Consider the following 12,965-nt stretch of genomic DNA (forward strand, 5'->3'; position numbering starts at 1 on the left):
TTATGTTTTGCTTTTTGCTACAATAAATTTCCCACAAAAATACATAAAATTTTTTTTTTTTTCTCAGTTTAGGCCGATACGTATTCTTCTACATATTTTTGGTAAAAAAAAAATGCAATAAGCGTTTATTGATTGGTTTAGGGGATCGTTTTATGGCATTATGATTAATATATATTTTTTTTATTAGTAGTGGCCGCGATCAGGATTTTTTTCGTGACTACAACATTATGGTGGACACATCAGACAATTTTTACGTGATTTTGGGACCATTCACATTTATACAGTGATCAGTGTGATTAAAATTGCATTAATTACTGTGTAAATGTGACAGGCAGTGAAGGGGTTAACACTAGGTGGCACTTAAGCGGTTAAGCGTGTCCTGGGGAGTGTTTCTAACTGTAGGGGGGGTGGGCTTTGTGTGACACATCACTGATCATAGCTCCCAATCACAGGGAGCTATGATCAGTGACACTGTCACTAGGCAGAATGGGGAGATGCTTGTTTACATTAGCATTGCCCAGTTCTTCCTCTTTGTGAGACGATCACGGGGATCCCCATGGGCCCACAATCCTACTCACGGAGCTCCCAGCCGGCGTTCACTGCAATGGCACGGCGTCAAATTCAAAGGGACGTACAGGAACGCCCATTTGCCCAGCCGTGCCATTCTGCCGACGTACATCGGCGTGCACCAGTCAGGGACCGGTTAAGCAACCTTTTTTTTGTAAAATTGTCTTTGGGGGGAGGGGGGGGGGCGTGCAGCAGGGAGTTTGTCCTACATCTCCATCCTTTTGCTAATAGGTGTCCCTCATTCCCATCTCAGAAAGTTGAAAGGTATCAGAATCATTATAAGCGTGTTAATCATTTTTTTCTTTTTTTACAGTACCTATTTACAGGGCCTTTCACTGCTTTAGCAAGCCTTAAACCCACAGTCTGCAAGGTAAGCCAGTCACGCAACTGATTTAATCAAAGAAGTAAATAAATTGGGCCTGATCAGGATTTTTACTTTGTATTATTCATACAGACAGGCTAATTTGGTAGATGGAGCAAAGTCACAGTGTGTAAAATGCACAAATAGTGACTGAATGCTACGCATAGATTCCTAACCTGCTAGGAAAAAATAATCTGCATGGTAAGTGAACTGGTAAAGGGGTCTTTAGGTCCCTTTATCAGTTCACATGAGGTCCAGTATCAAAGGGGGACGCTGCCTGTCCTCACACCTGATTTGCTGACTGGAGTCAATGGTAGTGCCAGAAATTGGAAGCCTAGTACTTCCTTTTTAGGTCAGTTACATCACAATGGGAGGGGCATATCACAGCAGAAATTCTTAAAGAGGAAGTAACTGTCACTTACCTGAAAACGAAGCCTGCGATGTCTCCGCTGTCCCCACTAGCAGGGAGCGTCCATCTTCGCCCTTCATCCTTTCTGGGGCCACGAACTCCAGCTCTGTGACTGGCTAGAGTAGCGTGACGTCAGTCACGGCATGACCCCTATTAGAAACAGCACAATGTGCCCTTTCTAAAGGGCGCATGTGCCGATGACATTGACGCATGCGCTGTAGCAATCGGCGCTCAGCTTTTTAGAAAATATCTCCTAAACCATGGAGGTTTAAGAGATATTTCAAGCACCTACAGGTAAGCCTTAATTTAGGCTTACCTGTAGGTAAAAGTGGTTGTCCAGGGTGTACAACCACTTTAAAGTGTTACTAAACCCAGGACACTGCATTCACTAATCTGGTTTCCCACAGTACACAGGACATGGAAATAGAATAATTTAAGTAAATATAAACTGTTAAATACCTTTTCTCATCAGCAGTTAAGCTTGTGACTTTTAGAGGTGTCCAGTAGACTTTTGTTTTCCTTTTTTCTTTTTTTTTTTTTTACACTGTCCCTTATAACTTTTTTTTTTTGCTCATGTAAACATCCCTTGGAACAGTAATAGTCATGTGTTAGATATTTTTGGAAGGATCTGGGGTCTATAACACCTCAAATTCCTCCTTTGCGCTTAAAGCAGAGCTCCACCCTAAAGTGGAACTTCCGCTCATTGGAACCCTCCCCCCCTCCGGCACCACAATTGGCACCTTTCAGGGGGGAGGGGGTGCAGATACCTGTACAGTACAGGTATTTGCACCCGCTTCCGGCATAGATATCCACAGAATCTGCGGATATTTACGCCACTTCCTGCTGGTCCGCCGCTGTCTGCTGGGAAACACACGGATCCCAGAGACAGCGGGGACCATATTTATTGCGCAGCGCGACTCGCATGCGCAGTAGGGAACCGGGAAATGAAGCCGCAAGACTTCACTTCCTGATTCCCATACCCAAGATGGCGGCGGCAGCACCCGAGAGACGATCGAGAAACCGGCTTCGGGTGCCGACATCGTGGGCGCGCTGGGCAGGTAAGTGTCCTTATTTTAAAAGTCAGCAGCTGCAGTATATGTAGCTGCTGACTTAAAAAAAAAAAAAAAAAACGGCAGAACTCCCGCTTTAAAAGCATTCAAAACGCCAAGTTTGGCTGTTTTGAATACTGAATTTTTTTTTTTTTTTTTACTTCTGCCAACTTTGAGGCTCCAGTAAACCGGAAATGATGTCACAATATCACTTCCAGGTTACTAGATCTGAGACCCGATCAAAGCCGATTCCAACTTTGTTCAGGTCTCCGACCAGCAGGCAGATGTGTCGGCTGGTCGCTTGGGTCTCCTAGTGGGACGGGAGAGCCCGGGCGAGCCGCAGAAGGCAACAGGGCATCCCCTCCCACTGCTTCTAATAACAGCTGAGCAGATGCCGCATTGGTTGTTATTACAAGAAAGCTGACAGCTCTAAAAAACAGTCCAGTGATGATGCCTGCAGCAGGCATGATCCACTTGAAACAGAAGGCTGCATATATTCGTTCTATTGGCGTGAAGTTGTTAAAAGATAAAGAAGCTGCATACTAAATACTAGGGATGGCCAAACTGTTTGCCCGGCGCTCGTTTCGCTGCAAATTTTGCGTTTTCGTGATTCGCCAGATCGGCGGACTATTGCCGCTGTTCGCCCGGTGGACATATGTGCTTACAGTGTGAAAGAACTTTGACCCATGATCACACAGCCATCATGGGGTACAGGACAGCCAATGGAGACATTTCAGCACATGGACAATTGGACATTCCCCCTAACTTATAAATAGATCTGACCTGGGGGCCATTTTACATTCTTTCTTGTGTCATTATAGGGAGAGGTTGCTGTGTGGAACAGGGAGAGACTGCAGTGACACAAATCGCTAGCTATTAGGTCCACAAAAGTCCTTTTAAGGACTGGTATGGTATAGGTGTAGTACAGTATCTAGGGTTGTACACGTATAATATACTTTCTTCCAAATATAGAAAGAATATTATACTTGACTGCTGCCCTATTCCGCAGCAGTCCTTTATCAGTGTTGGGACTGAGGTACAGTCTGCACATCACTAGCTACTCGATTCACAAAGGTCCTTGTAAGGACTGGTATATCTGTACAATATATAGGGTGCTGGTGCACTACTGCTGACCGCTTCCCTATTCTGCAGCAGTCCTTTATCAGTGTAGGGACTGAGGTACAGTCTGCAAATCACTAGCTACTCGGTCCACAAAAGGTCCTTGTAAGGACTGGTATAGGTGTACTATTTGGTGTGCAGTATATGGGTGTGTAATACACGTATACAAAACTTGCACATATAGAAACCATAGTATAGTGCATTTCCACTGTGCAGCATTGTGACTGCTGAGCGGTTCTGCAGCGATACTACAGAGAGCGACAAACGCAATAAAAAAAAAAAAAAAGTATTATAGCTGGTGTGATAGACCAGTGGCCCCCAAAAACAACAGATTGAATCAGGGTGTTATATAACTTCTTCCACATACATACTGCACTTCTCTAGAGACTTTTGTCACAGGGTCATTTAGAAAAAATTACAGGCAGAGGAAGAGGCAGGCCCTTCCGCAGGGGTGGTAGGGGTAGGGCAGGAGCAACAGACTTGAGCCAAAGTAGCAAATTGCAGAAGGTGCGTGCGATTACGTCAAAGGACGCACCAGACTTGGTTGAGTGGCTCACTCAGCCTTACTCTTCTGCACCCTCCTCATCCTCTCGATCTGCACCCTCTTTTTCACTCTCTGCTATGTGCACCTCCAAAGACACTACCACCAACACCACCCCCACCATATACCTTCCGCTTGAGTCACAGGAATTATTTTCTGATCCACATCAAAACATTTCCGATGCACAGCCACTCTTGGCATTGGATCAGGAAGAGGAGGTAGCAACAACCGCCGCTCAGCAGTCAGACGACAGTACCCAGATCAGCCCAAGGAGGAGGTTTGTCCCCGCTGTTGCTGCCTACTCCGAGATCTCTAATTATAGCGGTGGGGAAGGTGACGTCGATGATGATGTGTCTAGTGATGTCACGTGAGTGCCCACAAGAGAGGAAGAGGAGGGGAGTTCAGAGGGAGATATGGACCAGCAGATAGGGAGGAGAAGCAGGAAGAACTTACATTGCACAGGAGGGACAAAGCAGAATGCGAATGTATCAGGAGCGAGGCATCAACCATGTATGGTCACATCTGGCGCTCCCAGGACGCCAGCACATGGCTCCGCAGCGTGGGCTTTTTTTAACATGTCCGCTAATGACAATAGTGTTGCCATCTGCAATCTTTGCAGTCAACGCATAAGTCGCAGTAAGCCCAACACTCACCTAGGCATGGCCGCCTTAAGAAGGCACATGAACTGCCATCACCGAGGCCAGTGGGAGCAACAGAACACACAAAGCCACACTCCAGGCTCTCACCGTCCAGCCTCGTCTTCTACTTTTCCTTCTCTCTCCTCACAATTGTCCTCCACTCCACCTTCCATCATGCCGTCCTCACGTTTTTCTGCAAAAAGGCAGGCTTCCATGGGCCTAATGTTCAAGAGTAAAAAAATGATGACGCCGGATAACCCTCTTGCCCAACGGTTGAGGGCTGGTTTGTCAGAACAGCCCATCAACTACTGCCATATAAACTGATGGACTCGGAGGCCTTTCGAAAATTTGTGGCCATTGGAACACCACAATGGAAGGTCCCAGGAAGGAAGTATTTCTCACAGAAGGGCATCCCAGAGCTATATGGCCATGTTCAGTGGCAAGTGAATGTATCTCTGGCACACAGTGTCGGTGCCAAGATACATCTGACCACAGACACGTGGTCTAGCAAACACGGGCAGTGAAGGTATATCACTTTTACTGCCCACTGGGTGAACCTTCTGATGGCCGTCAAGCATGTTACCCGTAGCACCCATGTAGATTTGGTTTTACCGCCACAAATTGCATGCAGGCCTGCCTCTTCTCCTCCTCCTACTCCATCCTCCTCCCTCTCCTCCTCGGCTGACTCCTCCTTTTCCGCTGCTAGTGTCTCTTCCGCTGCGCCGCCCAAGCTCCCCAGAACCTATTCGACATGCCAGGTGAGACGTTGCCATGCCGTGCTGCGTCTGTTGTGCCTGGAAGCCAAGAGCCACACTGGCCCGGCACTCCTTTCAGCTTTGCGTTCACAGGCAGATCAGTGGCTAACACCGCTCAATTTGACAGTTGGTAAAGTGGTGTGTGACAACGGTGCCAATCTGCTTAGCGCATTGAAACAGGGCAAAATTACACACGTGCCATGCATGGCAAACGTCTTAAACTTGGTCGTGCAGCGATTCGTTGTCAAATACCCTGGGGTCCAGGACATCTTGCGGCAGGCAAGGAAAATCTCGGCCCATTTCAGAAGATCTTACACGGCCATGGCTCGCCTTGCTGACATTCACCGCGACACAATCTGCCGGTCAGACGTCTTATTTGCGATTGCCCGACGCAATGGAACTCAACCTTCTATATGCTTGATCGGCTGCTCCAGCAGAAACGGGCGGTTAAGGTCTACCTGTATGAACTCTGCAGCAGAACAGGTTCTGGGGAGCTGGGGTTTTTTTCACCACACCAATGGCTGCTCACGCGCGATGCATGCAGACTTCTGCAGCCATTTGATGAGATCACCAAACTGGTCAGTCGCAGGCATGGCCCCATCAGTGAAATAGTACCTTATGCCTTCTTTATGGAGCGTGCATTGCGTTGTGTCATTGATCAAGCCGTGGAGGAGCAGGAGCAGGAAGATGAGAAAGTCGCAATGCTGGATGAATTCCCAGGGGGGGCTACTCTATCTGAGACAAGTGAACAACAGGAGTCTGAAGAGGAGTCAGAGGAGGATGGTGCCGGGCAGATGAGGAGGAGCAAGAAGTGCATGCTCCAAACCTTTCTGGGATCCCTGTTGTTGTGCGTGGATTGGGAGAGGAGAACGAGGAGGACGACATTATCCTGGAGGATGAGCAGGAGCCTGGCCACCACACCGCTTCCAGTTTAGTGCAAATGGGGGCCTTCATGCTCCAGTGTTTTAACAGGGAACCCGTATAAAAAGCATAAAGGTCAAGGACCAGTACTGGGTGGCAATGTACTTAGACCCCTGGTACAAACACAAAATGGCGGAAATGTTACCACCATCATAGAGGGCTGTCAGAATGGAGCACTTCCAGGCCTTGCTTAGAGAAATGCTGCATTCTGCTTTTGCGTGCGCTGGCAGAGGAGCAATTCCCACTCCCAGAGAAAGAGTTGCGGGTACCAATCCAACAGTGTTGGTGACATCTGATATGAGGTCATTCTTTCAGCCGACCCATCGAGGGGTCTCATCTGGATCCAGCATCAGGGAACGCCTAGACCGACAGGTGTCCGACTACATCGGGTTAACGTCCGATGTGGACGCTCTCTAAAGACTGATGAACCCCTGGACTACTGGGTGGGCAGGCTTGACCTCTGGCCAGAGCTTGCCCAATTTGCAATGGAAATGTTGACTTGCCCCTCGCCCAGTGTCCTGTCCGAAAGGATGTTCAGCGCAGCAGGGGGGATCGTGACCGATAAGCGCACTCGCCTAGCTCACGACAGTTTTGACTACCTCACATTTCTGAAAATGAACGAGGCATGGATCTCGGAGGAATTCAACACATGTGACCAGTAGACCATGTATATCTCTATGAACAATTTATTTAATTGAGCACACAGACTTTTTCTACATTTGTCTCACTTCCTTGTACAAAAAAAGCACACTGTACTATATGCTCATACCCGCCTGTTTGAAGAGGTTGAGCGGCGTCATATTTTTGGGGCCCAGCAGGGAGTTGCTGGTATCGGTGCTGGTGTCAGTGCACTATATCACGGTGCTGGTGTCAAGTGCGCTATGTCACGGTGCTGGTGTCAGTGCGCTATGTCACGGTGCTGGTGTCAGTGCGCTATGTCACGGTGCTGGTGTCAGTGCGCTATGTCACGGTGCTGGTGTCAGTGCTCTATATCACGGTGCGGGTGTCAGTGCTCTATATCACGGTGCTGGTGTCAGTGCTCTATATCACGGTGTTGGTGATCATCTTCTGCACCCTCTTCATAGCCTACCCTGACCTTTCCTCTCCTCCATTGCCTTCATGCGCTCCTGAGACCTGAATTGTCAAAATTTCACATATAAAAAAAAAGAATGCTTGTAGTTGTCGATCCCAGATTCACTTCATACATGTGTTATGTCAGTGGCCATGTGGTGGGACTATGTGTACACAACTAGTAATTATTTTGTGGCTGGAAATATGACCTGTAGGTTTTCAAAGTTTGCCTGCCATTGAAGTCAATGGGGCCCGCCACAAACTTTGCGGTTCGCGAACTTTCGACCGCGTTCACAGGTTCACATTCGCGAAACGTCCCGTTGGAAGTTCGTCCATCTCTGCTAAATACATTATTAATTCAGCTGTTGAAATTGTTTAAAAAAAACAGAGGGTTTAATATCACTTAAAGTACAAAAAATACTTTGTATGGTATGTCTATCCTGACAAACAAATCCTCCCCCATTCCCTTAGCATTTTTTTGTCTCTGCATTCTCAGTGCAGTGTACACTTTCAGTCCACACTCACAAGAGTGAAGTCGGGTGCTGGGATGGTGTAACTCAAGTACACATACGCATGAGTTACATAATCTATAGCCAAAGAAAGAAGATGCCACATTATATAAGTGCTTGGGGGGCCCTGGGATGACTTCAGTTCCACTTTAGCACCTTCCTTTTGAACATATGCGGCATCCTTGAAGTGGGCCTTTTTCCTTGGGGCCGCATATGTGCACACTTGTGTTTGTGTAGAGAGCACACTGTCAGCTGTTTATATCAACAGCATGAAAATTTGAAACCATTAATGGTAAGCCCCTTTGATTGGTTAGACCCTTTTTTGCAAGTTATTTTTGTCTCAAAGTGGTTAAAATTGGTAGGAGTTCAGATCTGACTGTGCCAATTTGAGCTCCCTTGTCCCAGCCCCTCCGACACACCTTGTTGAATGACAGTCACTGCAAGCACTTATAAGATCACAAGCAAAGATACCTATAACTTGGCTGTGAATTAGTACCACGAAATAGACACAAGACCATTTAGTGATAAATTAACTCTGTTTGAACCTATCTTCTATGTGTTCATTTATGCTCAAAACACCATTTATTCTAATGCCGCGTACACACGATCAAACAATCGGGTGGAAAAGTCCGGCAAACTCAAGTCCGCCAGACAATCCCACCGTGTGTAGCCTCCGGCATACTTTTTTGACCCGAAAGTACGGCGGACTTAGAAAGTAGTTTTGCACTCCAATCTTCCCGCCGGACTCGCATTTCGGCGGACAATCCGGCCGTGTGTATGCCAGTCCGCGGTACTTTTGAAATGAACTGACTTTTTACGCCCGGAGAAAAGTCTGCTCATTTCGAGCGGGTCTCCAGGTAGGCGAGGCCCGCAAAGGAGACGTCGCTGGCCCCGCCACCTGGTATGGACTTAAAGGGGAACCCCAACGCCAAAAAATATCGGCGTGGGGGTCCCCCCAGGTCCACATCAGACCCTTGTCCGAGCACGCCACCCGGCCGGCCAGGATAGGGGGGCAAGCGAGCCCCCCCTCCATCGAGCCGTACCAGGCCCCGTGCCCTCAACATGGGGGGTGCCTTGGGGAAGGGGGGGCCGCGTGGCCCCCCACCCCAAAGCACCTTGTCCCCATGTTGATTAGGACAAGGGCCTCTTCCCGACAACCCTGGCCGTTGGTTGTCGGGGTCTGCGGGCGGGGGGCTTATCGGAATCCAGGAGCACCTTTAATAAGGGGGCCCCCGGATACCGGCCCCCGGATACCGGCCCCCCACCCTATGTGAATGAGTATGGGGTACAATGTACCCCTACCCATTCACCTGTAAAATAAAGTACAAAAAAAAAACACAACACACAAGATAAAATAGTTTATTGCACAGCTCCGGGGGTCTTCCGTATTCGGGGGGTCTTCTCGCCGGACTCCTCCACTATCTTCTTCTAGCTCTTTTGCTGGTGGAGGAGCCCGGCTTTCTTCCTTGCCACGGCCTCTTCTTCCTACTCCGCGCGCCCCCCTACCCCAAGGCACCCCCCATGTTGAGGGCACGCAGCCTGGTACGGCTCAGGAGGGGGGGGCGCTCGCTCGTCCCCCCCCTTTCCTGGCCGGCCGGGTAGCGTGCTCGGACAAGGGTCTGATGTGGACCCTGAAGGGGACCCCGACGCCGATTTTTTTCAGCGTTGGGGTTCCCCCTTAAGTCCATACCAGGTGGCGGGGCCTGCGACGTCTCCATCGCGGGCCCCGCCTACCTCGAAATGAGCGGACTTTCCTCCACATGTGTGGGTGAGTCCGTTCATTTCAAAAGTAGGGCGGATAGTACGGCGGACTTAGTACGCCGTATTAGTCCGCTGAAAAAGTGCCGTGTGTGGGCAAGTAGCTAGTTCGGAAAGTCCGACGGACAGTCTGGTGGGAAGTCCGACAGACTAAGTCCGTCGGATAGTCGGCTACGTGTGTACGTGGCATAACCCATACCAAAAGACTGTCTGCTAGACAACATAATAGAGTTATGTACCACTAGACTGGAATAAACAAAGAAATCAGCAAAGTCACAATGCCATACGAGCATTAACTGCAATGTAAATATTACTATAACTAGTCTAAAGTGCACTCTAGGAGAATGGCTAGGCTATTGTGCAATGTTGCCTGAGAGGTACCTCTTACCATAAGCAATAGGACTAAAGACTACCTCTTTACAGCTGCTACACAGAGACATTTACCTAACTCTTCAGCTTCAGCCAGCTAGCGTTGGGGTCCAGTTATATTGTTGTTGCACATGAGAATAGTCCCAGTCAATAGCAAAAAGGCTACTAGATGGCTGTATGGTTAGTTCCTAAAGAACTCAGTCTCTCTGTAGCAGCAGCTCACCAGGCCCAACGATATTGCAATCACCATCCAGTTACACATATTGATTAGTCCATTGTCTGTCCTGCATCCAAGGGAATATGTCTAGAAATTGAAGTGCGAAGAAAAGAGAATCTCACCACTCCAGGAACACACACACAGATAATGAACTCCTCTCTCGGCCCAGAGGCCACAGGTGCAGGCAATTTTCAATAGCAATAAATGAAAGTAGACTCTGGACTGCCGCACTCTTGAGAAAAATTGCCTTTCTTTATTTAAAAAAAAATCACATCAAAAAGCAAAGAACACAGCAGACAAAAGAGCTGACGTTTCGCACTAGCAATAGTACTTACTCATAGCTGGTAATCACAAGACAGGAAATCAATTAAGTACTATCTCTATTAAACCCATGTGATACAATAATTAAGGAATAGGTGTACTACTCAGTAAGTGCAAATTGTGAAAAAAAAAAATATAAACAATAATGATAGTGTGAAGAAGCATTTTTAGTAGTAGTAATTGGTCATCTATCACTGGATGATCATGCATCGGCCATAACCCGTTGCAGGGCGGCCTTGACTTTATGGGCTTACCAGTTACCTTCTCTTGGCCTGCTCTTCCACTTCTAGGGGTTCCCAGGGTTGATACCCAACGACTTGAACACTGACACAGATGAAGTCCTTTTTAAAAGGTTTTATTTTGCAGTAAGAACTCTCAGCGGCCCTGGCACTCCCGCTGATTGGCTCAGAGAAGGCCGATACCTAAACATCCAACCAGACCTGGTTCTAGCCTGTCATGTGCACCTCACCGTTCACATGACCAGGCAGAATTTCCAAACACAGCCTGGCCAGACTGGTCTTAAGGCCTACCAACACAATTAACCCTCAGAACCTTTATTGTTCTGAGACCAAAAGCTAAATTTACATGCGTATGACATTTGATCCCAAATGTCATCCGCTGGAATCATTTATCATAACCAGATGTGATTGAATAGGAAATGAAAGTGCAGGGATAAAGAGAAGATATATATGAAACATAAATACAAATGCAAAAATGTGAAGTTTACCAGTGTTTAGTTGATTTTGGTGTAGAGTTTAAACATGAAAATTTTATTTTTTTATGCAAATCTTTTTATGTATAATTGTCTATATGGACACAGGACTTCAGTTGTGGCTACTGAACTATGATATCCGTTGCTGGTTGTTTTAGATGTTTCCCTCTCACGTATAAGTATAGATACATTGTCACATTCTTTATGTTGTTTAATCACGGACTGTGTTCAGTTATGTATCAGTTTTATTTTACATGGGAAGTGGTTTAACATCCCAAGATGGCTGAGCAACGGAGTCATTGGAAATTGAAGGATAGATATACATCAGTTTATAATGGGATTGGTATACAAGTGTGAACAGTATATATATGTGCTTGCCTTTAGCAGCATTTCACAACACACACATATATTATATATATATATATATATAGGGATCAGAGGGGTGAAGAGCTGGCTCAGAGGCAGTCCAGTAAAATAAAAGTGGGAACTGCACTAAAAAGGGGCATACAGGGCAATCCCCTTTATATTACAGTGTCCCAGTCCTATTGTGGCCATACAATGCCAGTACTGTCTGTCTCCTATTGTGCCCACGGCCCAGTGACACTGACCTGCTCTCTTTCTGGCGGTGCGGTAGAGCGTGGCTCTCTCTCTGGTGGTGCGGGTACAGCGTGGCTCTCTCTGGTGGTGCGGTGCAGCGTGGCTCTCTCTGGTGGTGCGGTGCAGCGTGGCTCTCTCTGGTGGTGCGGTGCAGCGTGGCTCTCTCTGGTGGTGCAGATACAGCGTGGCTCTCTCTGGTGGTGTGGATACTGTGTCTCTCTCTCTCTCTCTGGTGGTGCAGGTACAGAGTGTCTCTCTCTCTGGTGGTGCAGGGGCTATTAGTTCCCCAGCACAGTCCTCTCTTTCATTTTCCATGTCTCCTTTAATAGCTGCTACAAGCACTCATCAGCTTGTTTCTGGGTTTTCTCTTTCACCCCAGCAGAGTGCATGCTGGGGACTGTAGTCTGCTCCCTGCTGAAACCAATGGTGCCACATATCTCTGGGACTACATTTCCCATGATGCCCCTCTAGTTGCTTCTGATTGGCCCTCTGTTTTGACCAATGGGGAGGGAAAACGAACAGACAGGAAAGCCTTCTCTTCCCCTGCTGCTGACATGAGAAGGGGAGGGGGAGCGAGGGGGGAATGGTGACAGCAGCCTGCGGCTCTCCCCACCGTGCGGACGCCCACGGCTGGGGAGGAGAGCGTAACTGTCAGTGCGGCTCTGAGGCTGAGCTGTGTGTGAGAGACACACAGCTCAGCCCATGCAGCCGCTAGTTCCACATGACCATGTTACTCATGGTCAGGTCGAGGTCGCCGCTTACCTCCTGCTGTGCGGCCTGATCATCAACAGGCCACGGAACGGGCTGCCCCGGCCCACTGGGCAAATGTCCGGTCTGCCCTATGGCCAGTCCGGGGCTGCTTAGAGGTAACAGTTCATGGCTCCAAACACAGCTACAGTCTTTTTGTGGTTTAAGCTCACCCAGCAATGGACATTTCCACACAGCGTGCTGGTGTGTCTCTTTCTCCTACTAAACAACTCCACACTAACACTTTCAGCACACCTGATAATAAGCAGGCCTGAAGGGGAAGTACCTGCCTTCTTCAATTAAC

General features: G+C 48.0%; 1 protein-coding gene across 5 annotated transcripts in view; it reads left to right on the plus strand.

Moving 5' to 3' along the window:
* Nucleotides 1-12,965, plus strand: part of LOC143930362 (uncharacterized) — a 204,556-nt gene that overhangs the window by 166,558 nt on the left and 25,033 nt on the right. For all 5 annotated transcript variants that reach the window (XM_077454632.1, XM_077454628.1, XM_077454630.1 and 2 more), the window contains one exon: nt 881-937. In XM_077454632.1, the coding sequence (XP_077310758.1) occupies nt 881-937 (57 nt within the window). The remainder of the gene's footprint in view (nt 1-880; nt 938-12,965) is intronic.

Source organism: Lithobates pipiens, unplaced genomic scaffold, assembly GCF_037356315.1.
Source record: "Lithobates pipiens isolate NorthernLeopardFrog02 unplaced genomic scaffold, aLitPip1_a1.2 Scaffold_25, whole genome shotgun sequence".
In the NCBI taxonomy this organism is placed as follows: domain Eukaryota; kingdom Metazoa; phylum Chordata; class Amphibia; order Anura; family Ranidae; genus Lithobates; species Lithobates pipiens.